This window comes from Mixophyes fleayi, chromosome 2, assembly GCF_038048845.1.
Source record: "Mixophyes fleayi isolate aMixFle1 chromosome 2, aMixFle1.hap1, whole genome shotgun sequence".
Taxonomy (NCBI): Eukaryota; Metazoa; Chordata; class Amphibia; order Anura; family Limnodynastidae; genus Mixophyes; species Mixophyes fleayi.
In genome coordinates, this window is record NC_134403.1 from 373915428 (window position 1) to 373928781 (window position 13354).

The window sequence follows — 13354 nt, forward strand, 5'->3', positions numbered from 1 at the left end:
ATTAGGTTTAGTGTACTGAATGACTATTAGATTTAGTGTACTGAATGACTATTAGATTTAGTATACTAAATGACAATTAGGTTTAGTGTACTGAATGACTTATAGGTTTAGTGGACTGAATGACTAGTAGGTTTAGTGTACTGAATAACTAGATTTAGTGTACTGAATGACTATTAAATTTAGTGTACTGATTGAGTATTAGGTTTAGTGTATGCAATAACTATTAGATTTAGTGCACTGAATGACAATTAGGTTTAGTGTAGTGAATGACTATTAGATTTAGTGTAGTGAATGACTATGAGATTTAGTGTAGTGAATGACTATGAGATTTAGTGTAGTGAATGACTATTAGATTTAGTGTAGTGAATAACTATTAGATTTAGTGTACTGAATGACTATTAGATTTAGTGTACTGAATGACTAGTAGGTTTAGTGTACTGAATGACTATTAGGTTTAGTGTACTGAATGACTATTAGGCTTAGTGTATGCAATGACTATTAGATTTAGTGTACTGAATGACTATTAGATTTAGTGTACTGAACGACTATTAGATTTAGTATACTAAATGACAATTAGGTTTAGTGTACTGAATGACTAGATTTAGTGTACTGAATGACTTATAGGTTTAGTGTACTGAATGACTAGTAGGTTTAGTGTACTGAATAACTAGATTTAGTGTACTGATTGACTATTAAATTTAGTGTACTGATTGAGTATTAGGTTTAGTGTATGCAATGACTATTAGATTTAGTGTACTGAATGACTAGATTTAGTGTACTGAATGACTATTAGGTTTAGTGTACTGAATGACTAGATTTAGTGTATACAATGACTAGTAGGTTTAGTGTACTGAATGACTAGTAGGTTTAGTGTACTGAATGACTATTAGATTTAGTGTACTGAATGACTATTAGATTTAGTGTACTGAATGACTATTAGATTTAGTGTACTGAATGACTATTAGATTTAGTGTACTGAATGACTATTAGGTTTAGTGTACTGAATGACTATTAGGTTTAGTGTACTGAATGACTATTAGATTTAGTGTACTGAATGACTATTAGATTTAGTATACTAAATGACAATTAGGTTTAGTGTACTGAATGACTTATAGGTTTAGTGGACTGAATGACTAGTAGGTTTAGTGTACTGAATAACTAGATTTAGTGTACTGAATGACTATTAAATTTAGTGTACTGATTGAGTATTAGGTTTAGTGTATGCAATAACTATTAGATTTAGTGCACTGAATGACAATTAGGTTTAGTGTAGTGAATGACTATTAGATTTAGTGTAGTGAATGACTATGAGATTTAGTGTAGTGAATGACTATGAGATTTAGTGTAGTGAATGACTATGAGATTTAGTGTAGTGAATGACTATTAGATTTAGTGTAGTGAATGACTATGAGATTTAGTGTAGTGAATGACTATGAGATTTAGTGTAGTGAATGACTATTAGATTTAGTGTAGTGAATAACTATTAGATTTAGTGTAGTGAATAACTATTAGATTTAGTGTACTGAATGACTAGTAGGTTTAGTGTACTGAATGACTATTAGATTTAGTGTACTGAATGACTATTAGATTTAGTGTACTGAATGACTATTAGATTTAGTGTACTGAATGACTATTAGATTTAGTGTATTGAATGACTATTAGATTTAGTGTACTGAATGACTAGTAGGTTTAGTGTACTGAATGACTAGTAGGTTTAGTGTACTGAATGACTAGTAGGTTTAGTGTACTGAATGACTAGTAGGTTTAGTGTATGCAATGACTAGCTGGTTTTGTGCATGGAGTGACTAGTAAGTTTAGTATATTGAGTCATTGACAGGCAGGTAAAGTGCTCCTTCGAAAGACCTCAAACAGATGGAAACCTTTTCTACACAACAAAGCTCTTCCTGGTACTAGAAACATACTTTATTGTATTTGATCTTTCTAAGCAGCATGCAGCCCATTTTAGCTCTTTTGAAGTATATTACAAATACTACACACTGAAGCCACTTCACCTCAATTATAGAAGAAATTAATTTTGAGGCAGATGTAATAGCAATGGGCTTGTGCTTTGCATGATAACATGTACACTAGTTCTAAAATTCAGACGTAGGAGAAAGAGGGGGCTATAAATGACATATATATAAACCATTCTGTTATCAGAACGCACTGTGTCCCATAAAATAAGAATTAATGTAACCACAAATATGATTACTACTGCTTTTAGTGATTGTGTCAAATTACAGCTCACATTGATCAATCTATTTTACTCTACAGCTAGTTACACAAATGACAATCAAATGGTTTTAAAATAAATCGACAGGTGTTCGGGAAATAATCAATCCATTAAAGTCAGATGTAGAGAGCCAAATCTATCAATAATCGCAATGTTTCCATGGGAAATTTTTTATCTTAAGTTATAAAGATTGAAGCTGACAGTGTGTGTAATTGTGTGATTAAAGTCCACTGTCCTATATCGCTTTTGAGCAGTCAATACTCTGCGCTGTTGTATCAATATTGTAATGTGTGTGAAGCCTTCACTCATTTTTTAATTTTTTGACAAATGATTTCATTAGAAATGATCATACTGATAATAATGCAGTTGTAGTGTGTGTGCTATCATGTTACACTGATGTGATCATTCATTCAGAAACAAATCACACATATGTTGCCATCTTCAGTAATGATTACAGTTTGGCACCGCAGCTGTTATCTTGTCGGCATTGTCTTCTCACAGTAATAACTTTCATACATCTTCTCTCTTATTTCCACCAGTAACATATTATGTCTATACAGTTCTTCCAACAATAAAAATAAACAAGATCACTTTACATAGGGACAAGAATTGAGTTTAATGCATTTGGTGCTAGGCCAGGCCTCCTCAGGGGAAGAGCGTTACTTCCCGACGTAAGAGCCCTTTTTTTAACATGGTTTTGTCCACATGTCACCACCTCATCATTCTTCTCCATCACCTCATCCTTCATCTTCATCGCCACATCCTTAATCTCCATCGTCTTACTGTTCTAAAACCTCTCGATACACAACGTTTCTGCTAAACACCCTATCGCTGTGCTCAATCAGTCTTCCTTGAAGGGCAGTATTCATAACCTGCACTTTCACATCACTGCTTCTCCGTACTCGTGAAAATGCGACATACAATTGTCCATGACCAAAGACAGGCTCTGGTAAATAAATACCCACACGGTCAAGTGTTTGACCCTGTGACTTGTTAATGGTCATAGCAAATGCCGCCTTCAAAGGGAACTGCCGCCGTCTTAGCTTAAACGGCAGTCCTGTTTCGGATGGACATAAGTCAATCCGAGGTATCATCATCTTCTCTCCTTCAGCAAAGCCAGTCAAAACTTCTGCTTGTATCACATTCGTTTTCAGTGCTGTCACTACTAATCGAGTGCCATTGCACAGTCCTCTCGTAACATTCAGATTTCTCAATAGCATAATAATGCTTCCAACTTTCAATCTTAATCTGTGCCTTGGCATTCCGGAAGGAGTCAAGAGTTTGAGCCCTCAACTCGTAAATTTAGCCTTTACTACCCCTCCCACGGGGGGAAGGGGGATGATGGAAGTTAACTAACACTATTATAATTTTTTTATCAAATAATGTCAGTATACCAAATTTCAGGTCAATTGGATGAGCCCTTTCTGAGAAAATAGTTTTTTCCACACACACACACACACACACAAACACACTAACACACGCCACTAGGCTTATATATATTAGATACACAAGGGATACATAGAAAGAACAAGCTTGACAAACCTTGTCTGCTGCTACATCATACTGAATAAGGATTATTGTGTTTTGATGCACCCCAAAAAAACATACCTACCTGTTCTTACATGTTCTGTATTCAACTTTTAAAATGGGTTTACATGATTCAGGTTTCCTTCCATCTCTTTGACTTTTCCCTATAAAATACAACATACAAATTTCATTCACCTACAGTTAACTTAACTGAATTCAGGTTTAGTACAAGTTCTACGTCGATTCATCACCAATATAAATTTATTAAGTTCACAAACAAAAGCCGCCAAGCTGAAGCTTACACAAAATGTTCCATTCAGTCCATAAGAGAAGAGGCTGACTGAGCCACCCTCATGGATTGTATCTCACTAATACAACATATAAAAAAAATGTGCACATGTGGAAATTATGTAAGTTACTACTGGAGCGTACTGATGCATGCTGCCGGCTCTCAGGACAAGGAAAGCATTTTGCAGCGTGCTCTGTTTTTAAAGCTCACTCCAAGGTGTAGGAAGTGAGGAACAAGCTAACAAACATGAGAAAAAAAAGTCCATTGGGGACACTGGAACCATGGCATATAGAAGTTTGTGCAGGATTTTATTAAATCTGAGCTCCTCCTCCCTCAATATCCCCTAGCTGGGAGATACTCAGCTATTTTTCTAATTCAGCCCCAATACAGGAGAGAGAGAGAGAGAGAGAGAGAGAGAGAGAGAGAGAGAGAGAGAGATAAAAGGTAGAGAGAGAGGAACAGTGGAAGACTTTGTCCTCCATCAACAAACAACTTAAGTCAAAGAAAACATAATAACAAGACCAGAGTGTGAAACGTATGGGCGACCAGTGTTCCTTAATGGACTTAGAGAAAACGTTTTAACATAAATACAAAAATTCCTGGAACTAACCCAAAGCTGGCCATGCGGGAGGGAATGCTCTGAAAATGCTGTGCTCATCTTTTGTCAAACACTAGCAGCTCTGGCAGAAAAAATGTTTAACTTGTAAAACTTTGTGATTGTATAGAGAGAGGACCAGGCGGCCGCCCATCCCAGCTGCTCCATCCTATGATTTCTTTCATCACCAGAGAGCTCTTGGTGCCCCCCTGAAGGTAGGTGTTGATGTATGCGAAAACTGTGGCATTGCTGGTTTGAATTTTCATTGATTTTCTTCTTAGGAAAGGATGTACTTTTTCTAAAGCATTTAAGACCGCTCTTAGATCCAAAACATTGTCTGAGAATCCCTGAAAAGTCACTGCTCCCCACTATTGAAGACTGGTATCCTGTCAAGCGCCGTCTCCACAGTTCGCTCCCTGCTCGGGAACGGCCGCCTGTCTCTTCCAGCCGGGAGTGTCTCGTTGATTAGCAGCTAAGACCAAACCTGCTCCTCCAGCGGCTCTTTCTGTTTCTGTCACCACCTCTGGGTCCAAAAGTCTCCGTATTCCCAACCCAGAGAAGTATGATGGTGATCACAAGAGGTGTCGCGGGTTCCTCAACCAGTGTTCCATTCAATTCGACTTGGTCCCTGAGAACTTCTCACCTGAAAGAGCTAAAGTCACTTATATAATTTCACTCCTCTCTGGTCAAGCACTGACCTGGGCTTCCCCCCTTTGGGAAAGGGGTGATGCCTTGTTGATTCAATGTTTCCTCCTTTATTGAGACCTTCCGAAAGGTGTTTGACGAACCCCATCGGGTGTCCTCCAAAGTATCCAGTTTGTTGGTTCTGCACCAAGGCACCCTTTCAGTTGGTCAATATGCCTTGCAGTTCCTAACGCTCGCCTTAGAACTTCAATGGAATAACGAGGCGTTGGTTGCAGCCTTTTGGGAGGGCCTTTCTGACCGCATTAAAGATGACCTGGCGTCCCGGGATCTCCTTTCGAATCTTGATGACCTAATCTCCCTTTGCATCAAGGTAGATATCTGCCATAGGGAACGGTCTCAGGAGAAGGGCTATAGTCGGCGAACTCTTTCCCGTCTTGCACCTCAGTTCCAGCATTCTCCTATCGTCGCTCCACTGCCTCATGAGGAACCCATGCAATTGGACCGTTCACGTCTATCTCCAGAAGAACGGGAGTGACGAATCAAGAATCACCTGTGCCTTTACTGTGGTGAGGCTGGTCCTCTCTGCTTGCTCCAAGAGGCCAGGAAACTCCTCCTCCTAAATGATACTAGGGAGGTCGTCCTGGGATCTGAATCCTTTACTCTCTGTTCCCTGAAGAACTCAGAATTTCTCATGTCTGTAACCTTGTCCACTTCTGATTGGCTCCTAGATCTACGTGCCTTCGTGGATTTCAGATCCGCCAGGAACTTCATCTCATCACCTTTAGCAGCTAAGCACCGGCTTCCCACCTTTCCGTAACCGCAACCTGTGGTCCTAACTGTTGTTGATGGGAATAGCATTTCCAATGGTTCCATTTCTTGGTCCTCCAGCAATCGTTTAACCCCATCATCCTGGGGTTACCTTATTTAAGATCACATACACCTCAATTTGACTGGCATCGGGCGCAAGTCATCTCCTGGGGGCCTACTGGTAAGGAGAATTGTCTCTCTAGGGTTCTTTGTCATAAGCGACATCTCCCTTGTCTAAGCATTTCTCCTGTTCTGGGTCTGCATGAACCTTACCACACCTTAAGTGATGTCTTCAGTAAAGCCGCTTCTGAGGAATTACCCCCACATCGGCCTTGGGATTGTCCCATAGATCTTATTCCTGGGAAAAACATCCCCAGGGTAAGGTTTATCCTTTATCCTTACCTGAGACACAGGCTATGTCTGAAAATGTCACAGAGAATCTTTGCCGGGGGTTTATTTGGAAGTCCTCCACTCCTAGCGGCGCAGGATTCTTTTTTGTTAAAAAGAAAGACGGCCCACGTCCCCAGGCTCAAATACTCAACCCTTTCGAGTTCTTTCGAATTACCCACTTTTTACGATCCCTGCCACCTAAATATTTACTACGCCCCCTCACCCAGTTCGAGAACCTTTGCAAACTTCATCCCATGGATAAGGGTATGATATCTTTCTTGCATCCAGTATCCACCCGACACTATCACATGGGAGGACATGAGACTGGGGATTGCTAAAAGCTCCATATCGACCAGACTAAAAGAAACATCCTATAAAATCTATTATCGCTGGTATTATACCCCCACCCGACTTCATACCATGTTCCCTTCCTCGTCCCGACTGTTGGCGGGGTTGTGGCCACAGGCGATTAATGCTACACATCTGGTGGACCTGTCCAGTTATCGCTCCCTTCTAGGACACGATCCATGACTTTATCGACACTCTATTTGAGGCTCCCGTAGAGAAGGACCCTTGGATTGTTCTCCTTTGTTACCCTCCCCCAGACCTTGATAAATTTTATAGAAAACTGACTGCACACATCCTCACAGCCGCCAAATCCCTTATAGCCCTTAATAGGAAACGCAGCTCTTCTCCATCTCTTTCCGCTCTTAAAAAGCAAAACTTGCATGTGGCTGCCATGGAAGAGATTACTTACTACTTACACGATAGAGGTTACGCCTTTAACCAAGTATGGGCTCCTTGGCAGTTAGCAGAGCGCTCATTCCCCTCTGACCCTTAATGACCTCATAGTGACCCGTGTGCGGCGATCAGGACTTTGCTCCTGTTCCGCCACCCTCAGACCCTCCAACATATGCATATTACCTTCCTTCCGCTCACATTCTGGCATTACTCTTTGTGGTCTTCCCCTTCCTTTCCCTTCTAATGTTCCTTCATCTCTCCCCCCCATTCTATTTTTTGTATTATTACCTGTTATACTTTAAGAAAAGCAAAAATAACAAAAATATGGTCAATTGTTATTTCAAGTTTTTTAGGACACCTTCTCTCGAATTCACTACAATGTTATTGTCCATTCACGCACATATGGTAATCCTCATACCTCGTATTTTATATGCCTTTTATTGTCTGACCATTCAAAATAAAGAATTAAAAAAAAAAAAGAAAGATGGCTCGCTGAGACCCCGTATTGACTATCGCCAGCTTAATGCAATCACCATTAAGAATCCCTACCCTCTTCCTTTCATCTCGGAGTTATTTGATCGCATCTGCGAAGCACAAATTTTTTCCAAATTGGATTTTAGAGAAGCATATAATCTGATCCGTATTCGTCAAGAGGCAAGTGGAAGACGGCTTTCAACACCTGTGACGGCCACTAGGAATACCTAGTCATGCCCTTTGCATTTTCTATCTGAGCCATCTTTGAGTGCAAGATAGGAATGGTTGTGGTTTTTGACAATTGCTCTATAGGGGCATACACTTTTGAAAGAGATTCCCATTTTTCCATATTCGCTAATGGTAAAGGATAACATGATTGTACTCTACGTGAGACTTTCAACCTTTCATCAGGTTTGGCCCACGTATGGCCAAGCAATTAATTTTGATGAGGAGAAGACAGAAAAGCATCCTGATACTTTTTCCACTTGAACAAAGAAATGTCAGGATAAAAAGGTTCCTTTGTGTCCTGAATATTGAGGGTGCGATACACGGCCCTCACTAAGACATCCAACCCTTGTTTTTTAAGAGTGTTCTTTTCAAATATAAGATTCCTTTATGTCTGTTTGCATTTTTCCAGAGTGGAGATGTCAGAGTCAGATTCCTCACATGAGTGGTGTAACGCTGATATAGGATTTGGTGCTAATCTAGATTGGCGCTGGCCGACCAGAGATGCGGTACTCACTAAGCCGCAAGGCAGGATGGGCTTAGCTGCTGAGAGCTTGCAGGTCGCGGCCCACTGGCCTGCCTCCAGATGTAGTATTAGCAGATATTAGACTAGTAGTATGTCACGAAATTCGTGGGTGATCTTTTGATCCACTGAATATCGCTGACTTGGCATAACTCAACCCAAGGGCGCGGAGTCTAACGGAACAGGTGGTCTTCACCAGGAACCCCCCGCAAGGAGGTATGGTCTTAGCAGCCCCTGTCCCGCAGGTCGTGGCCCCCTGAGAGAGTACCAGTCAGATCAGTTTGGTAGAGCAAGGAGCAGAGAGAATACCCGGAGCTGTACACTGGGAGGTAACTCACGGAGATAACAACGGAGTCACTGGAACAGTGTGGAAGTTCAATATGGTCTGTGGGGAGGAGATACTGAACTGTAGCTGTACACTAGAGAGTAACTCAGAGCAGGTAGCAACTGAGTCACTGGAACAGCGTGGGCATTCAATGTGGTCTGTGGACTAGAGATACTGAACTGTAGCTGGACACTAGAGAGGTAACTAAGAATAGGTAGCAACGGAGTCACTCGAACAGCGTGGAAGTTCAATGTGTGATCTGCAGACAGGATTCCAGGAGCAGAGAGAGAAAGAACCAAGTCCTACCACTTGCAGTGAAGTGAGCACAAAGAACAGGCACCCGACAGCTAGGTTAGGTGCTTTAAATATTCCTCCAATAGATTTAGGCCAATGAGGGATGAGTGGGAGGTCTTAAGCAGAAAGCGCAGATCCAAAAGCAAGATAGCGCCTGCTATCAGGAGGATATGGCTGCAATCCGGTCACGGGGCTGGCGTGTGAAATAGTAAAAGAAGGGAGTGGAGAGGAAATCTCGTAGTCTGATAAGCCAGATCTGGTACACAATCAGTAGGCACAGTACAGAATCAGCAGACAGTCTTGGAGTAAAAGGAATCCAGGTTTGTTAGTGTACAAGTCGGAGTAGCTGGGTCTGGTACACGAAGAGCAAGCAATGGAGATTCAAACAAGCTGGATTGGTACATGGGGAAACAGAATATGTAGATAGCATATAAAAGTGCAGACTGGAAATTTACAGCTGCCTATGTGTTGCTACTCCTATCCACAATAGAGTCAATAATAACCACCTAACAAATACAAACAAAGCGCCGTTTTTGTGTAGCATTGTTTGTATTTGTTAGGTGGATTGGTACATGAACACAGGATAATCAGAGTAGTCAATTCAGGCAGCACTGGTACACAGGAGTCAGGCAAGGATGCGGGTAGCACGAGGAATCCAAAAAGAGAAGGGAGCCAGGAAGCATACATGTTGCTCTGACATAAACCAAGTGTCAGAGTGAAGATTAAACACCTGAGCAAATTTGAATTCCCCGCCCTGAGTTGCGGGGATACCCACAGATGCGGCTCTGATAACAGAGAGCCGGTGCTGGAGCGTGGTGCGGTAAGTTTATAACAACTGGACCAGAGCAGTGTTGTGGCACTTGCCTGGTCTAGCAGAAGAGGAGGATTCTAAAACCATTTCCAAATAAGAGGTTAAACACATTAAGCCATGTACCAACTCCAAATCTGTAATACTATGGTGATAGGGCAGGAAGTCAGACTAAATGTTCCCACAGACCGGGTCATGTATCTCAAAAATTGATGAGGGAGACGGAGGAAACCCAGCACCCTGGGGCAATTTCTTCTAATGATTTAGTGGAGGCAGGTTCCAGCAAGTCAACTCTACCACCTGCGGGTGAACAAGGCGTACGGGCATCAGACTCACATGGCACGCAAAGGGAATTCACCCCAGCCTGTCTAGTATGTAATTTTGTGTGTCATTTAGAACATGTAAAATAAGTCATGGACGTCACCTCCACTAAATATAAATTAGAAATGCACCAAATATACACACTTTGGTACTGATTCAATAAGGAACACACAATGAACATAATGGTTTTTTTGCCATGAAATATATTAATCAGTATGTTATATAAAATGAATTTTTACAGTTGCCCCTGATTGCAAACACATGTTCTAGCATACATACGTAGCCATCATCACTATCGCTCGACACTTACACCTGCCCTGTAGCTGGTGCAAGTGATACGACTGAAAATCATGTATTTGACAGATGTCCAGAGCTTAAATCAGATGCTGTTGCGTGCGCTCGAACTTGGCCTTACTGTACATTGACTACGTGCATACGGCTCTTCTCCTCCCCGTTGTAACCATGAGATCATCTTAATTGTCCTACTGTCCTTTGCACTTGAAGATGAATTGCATACACTTGCGTTCTCTGGTGTATAGCTTGTTTCTGGGCATACGAAGTGCAATTTATCTCAAAATCCGGCAAGTATCGGCAATTACGTTCCTTAACGAGGCAGGCCCTCTATTACTTTCCTTGGGTAGGAGATATAGAGTAGGTGTTGCTGAGGTTCTGCATCTTTCAGATTTATGCTGGCTTTTCTGTGAGAGGAAAAGCCCGCCAAAATTGAGATTTAATTTTTCTTCCCCCTTGCCGGGTCCAGCACATTTGCATCAAATAAACAGTAACTGTGCCTAGTGAGCAGACTGCTGAATAGCCCCTCACCTGAACCTTCATTCCAGCACAGGAGTCTCTGCTCAGCCAGCCCTGGTGCCAGTAATAGACCACTGATGGCCTGTCTCTGTCTCCACAGCTGAGAGAGGAGTCTACTAGTCTCACAGCTGCTGCTCCTGTCACTGGCAGTGGTAAATAAACACAAATAAAAGACATTAAAAAATACTTATAAAATTACAGCTGTCATAGGCAGCCGCCTGTTACCCGAGGCAGTTCTATACCCCCAGCTACAAGGATATGGAAGAGGAGGAGTTCAGACTGAAGTGCTGAGCTCATGCACACATCTCTATACCCTAGGGTTCCAGTTTCCCCCAATGGATTCATGAGAAAGGTACAATATTAAAATAAATTTATTTTCCTATATAACAAGTCTCTCCTACTGAGGGTTGATCTTACCATGGGGCGTAGTGACTTGGAAGGGCCTGGCAGGATTCTTTACATTCCACACACTGAGACTGCCATCTGAGTGACTGCACATAAACTGTCGTCCTTCATGGTGCCAACCTATAGAGTGAATTGCCTGAGAACAGAAAGGACATTAGTAAAGGCTGAAACTCAGCAGATGCATACACAGGAAATATATGTGTGGAAATATTATAAATATATATACTGCCATAATGGGCATTTTGATGTGAGAAGTTAAAAACAATAAGGCAGATGCACCAATTTCAGATTTTCAGGACTTAAAATGGGAATGACAGAGAAAATCTGTGGGAGATTCTTAGATGTGTCATTCAAAAGACTACAGATGGAGCTATGTTTCCTGAAAGTGGGGGCCAGCTTATTGTGTGGGGAAATAGTTTTTAATCTAAGGATGATTGTACAGCGCTGCAGAATATGTTGACACTATGTAAATAAAGCTTAATAAAAATATACTTGCCTACTCTACTGGAATTCCCAGATCCCAAAGGAAACGGGGCTTAATGACGTGATTCGTATCATCAGGCCCCACCACTGCTATGTGATGTCATGAATCTGGACATTACATAAAAGGGGGGGGGGCCAACATGAAGCAATAGCATTGCCACGCCCCCACCTGCCACCTGATCTCCACTCTGGGATCTCCCGGAGCGGTTGGTTATAAAATTATGAATAATAATGAAGGATATTGATAGAACATTACAGGCAGATGAACACATAGATGAAACACAATGTAAAATAAACCTGAATAATACACCTGAGCTTTCTCTCCCTACATCCTGGAATGTGTAAAGGAATATACCAAGGATATGGTCAATTATTGACTTTTAGTTACTTAGACTGTACAGATAAATTGCTGCTGGAACAGATGATATCATCAGATCACTGGACTTTATGATAAACACTTGGATTACAGCTCATGCTAGCTCAGCGTGCCTAGTGTCTGAGTGGGTGCAGAAGACTCTCCACTCAGACCTATGATTTCTCATAACAGACACAGGAGCTTGGTTGCTTAGTCAAAGTAAGTAATTGCACTGCAGTGAAAACATTCTTGTAAGCTTCGGCCACCGGATCTCTTTTAATCGTGTCTTCTGTGTGTGTTATTAGTGTTATTAGTGTATCCGGTAAGAGGAAAGGGCTGTGAGCAGGTACATGTATGCGGGGTCACCGGATCGTGTCTTCTGTGTGTGTTATTAGTGTATCCGGTAAGAGGAGAGGGCTGTGAGCAGGTACATGTATGCGGGGTCCAGCAGTGGAGGACTGAGAACAGCAGTGCTGCGATGTGTCTGGTCTGTAGTTGCGGCACAGGCTGGAGGAATTTTAATATATAGCTCCATAAGTTTCTAACACTTCCCCTTAAATATACTATAATTTATGTCTTCTATGTTCAAGCATTAACACACAGGGGAAACATTTACGTATAAAACTCGCCATCCGGACCATATGAGAAGAATGATTTACCTCATCATAATAAAACCGCACATCAGCTCTTTTACATTTCAGGTCCCAAAGCACAATTGTCCCACTTTCATATCCTATGAGTAACTGGAAGAGAAAATACCATTGTTGATCAGCACAATCCACATGAGTAAGAGCACCCCCTAGTGTACATTATAAGAGTATACACGGAGGATGAACCTCTCTAATAACCGTTATCTCACCTTTGTGGTGCCAGTGATTTGACAATCTAGAGCCAAAAATATGACAGGATTTCTCTTTATAGTGAGAAAGACGTATGTACATTAATTACTGCCCTAAGATATGTGTCTTCCCTATGCTTTAGGTAACAGTAAGCATTTATGGCAATACATGGATCCATTGTAATACAAAATGACAGCAGTTTATAAATAATACAGACAGGAATCCTACAGTCATTGGACTGGAGATATACTGTATGCCAGTTTAT

General features: G+C 41.4%; 1 protein-coding gene across 8 annotated transcripts in view; it reads right to left on the minus strand.

The window, feature by feature from the left end:
* The window catches only part of STXBP5L (syntaxin binding protein 5L), a 280722-nt gene that overhangs the window by 102193 nt on the left and 165175 nt on the right, over window positions 1–13354 (minus strand). For all 8 annotated transcript variants that reach the window (XM_075197467.1, XM_075197464.1, XM_075197466.1 and 5 more), the window contains exons 7-9: window positions 12910–12993; window positions 11425–11548; window positions 3846–3924 (exon numbers count right to left, since the gene is read on the minus strand). In XM_075197467.1, the coding sequence (XP_075053568.1) occupies window positions 3846–3924; window positions 11425–11548; window positions 12910–12993 (287 nt within the window). The remainder of the gene's footprint in view (window positions 1–3845; window positions 3925–11424; window positions 11549–12909; window positions 12994–13354) is intronic.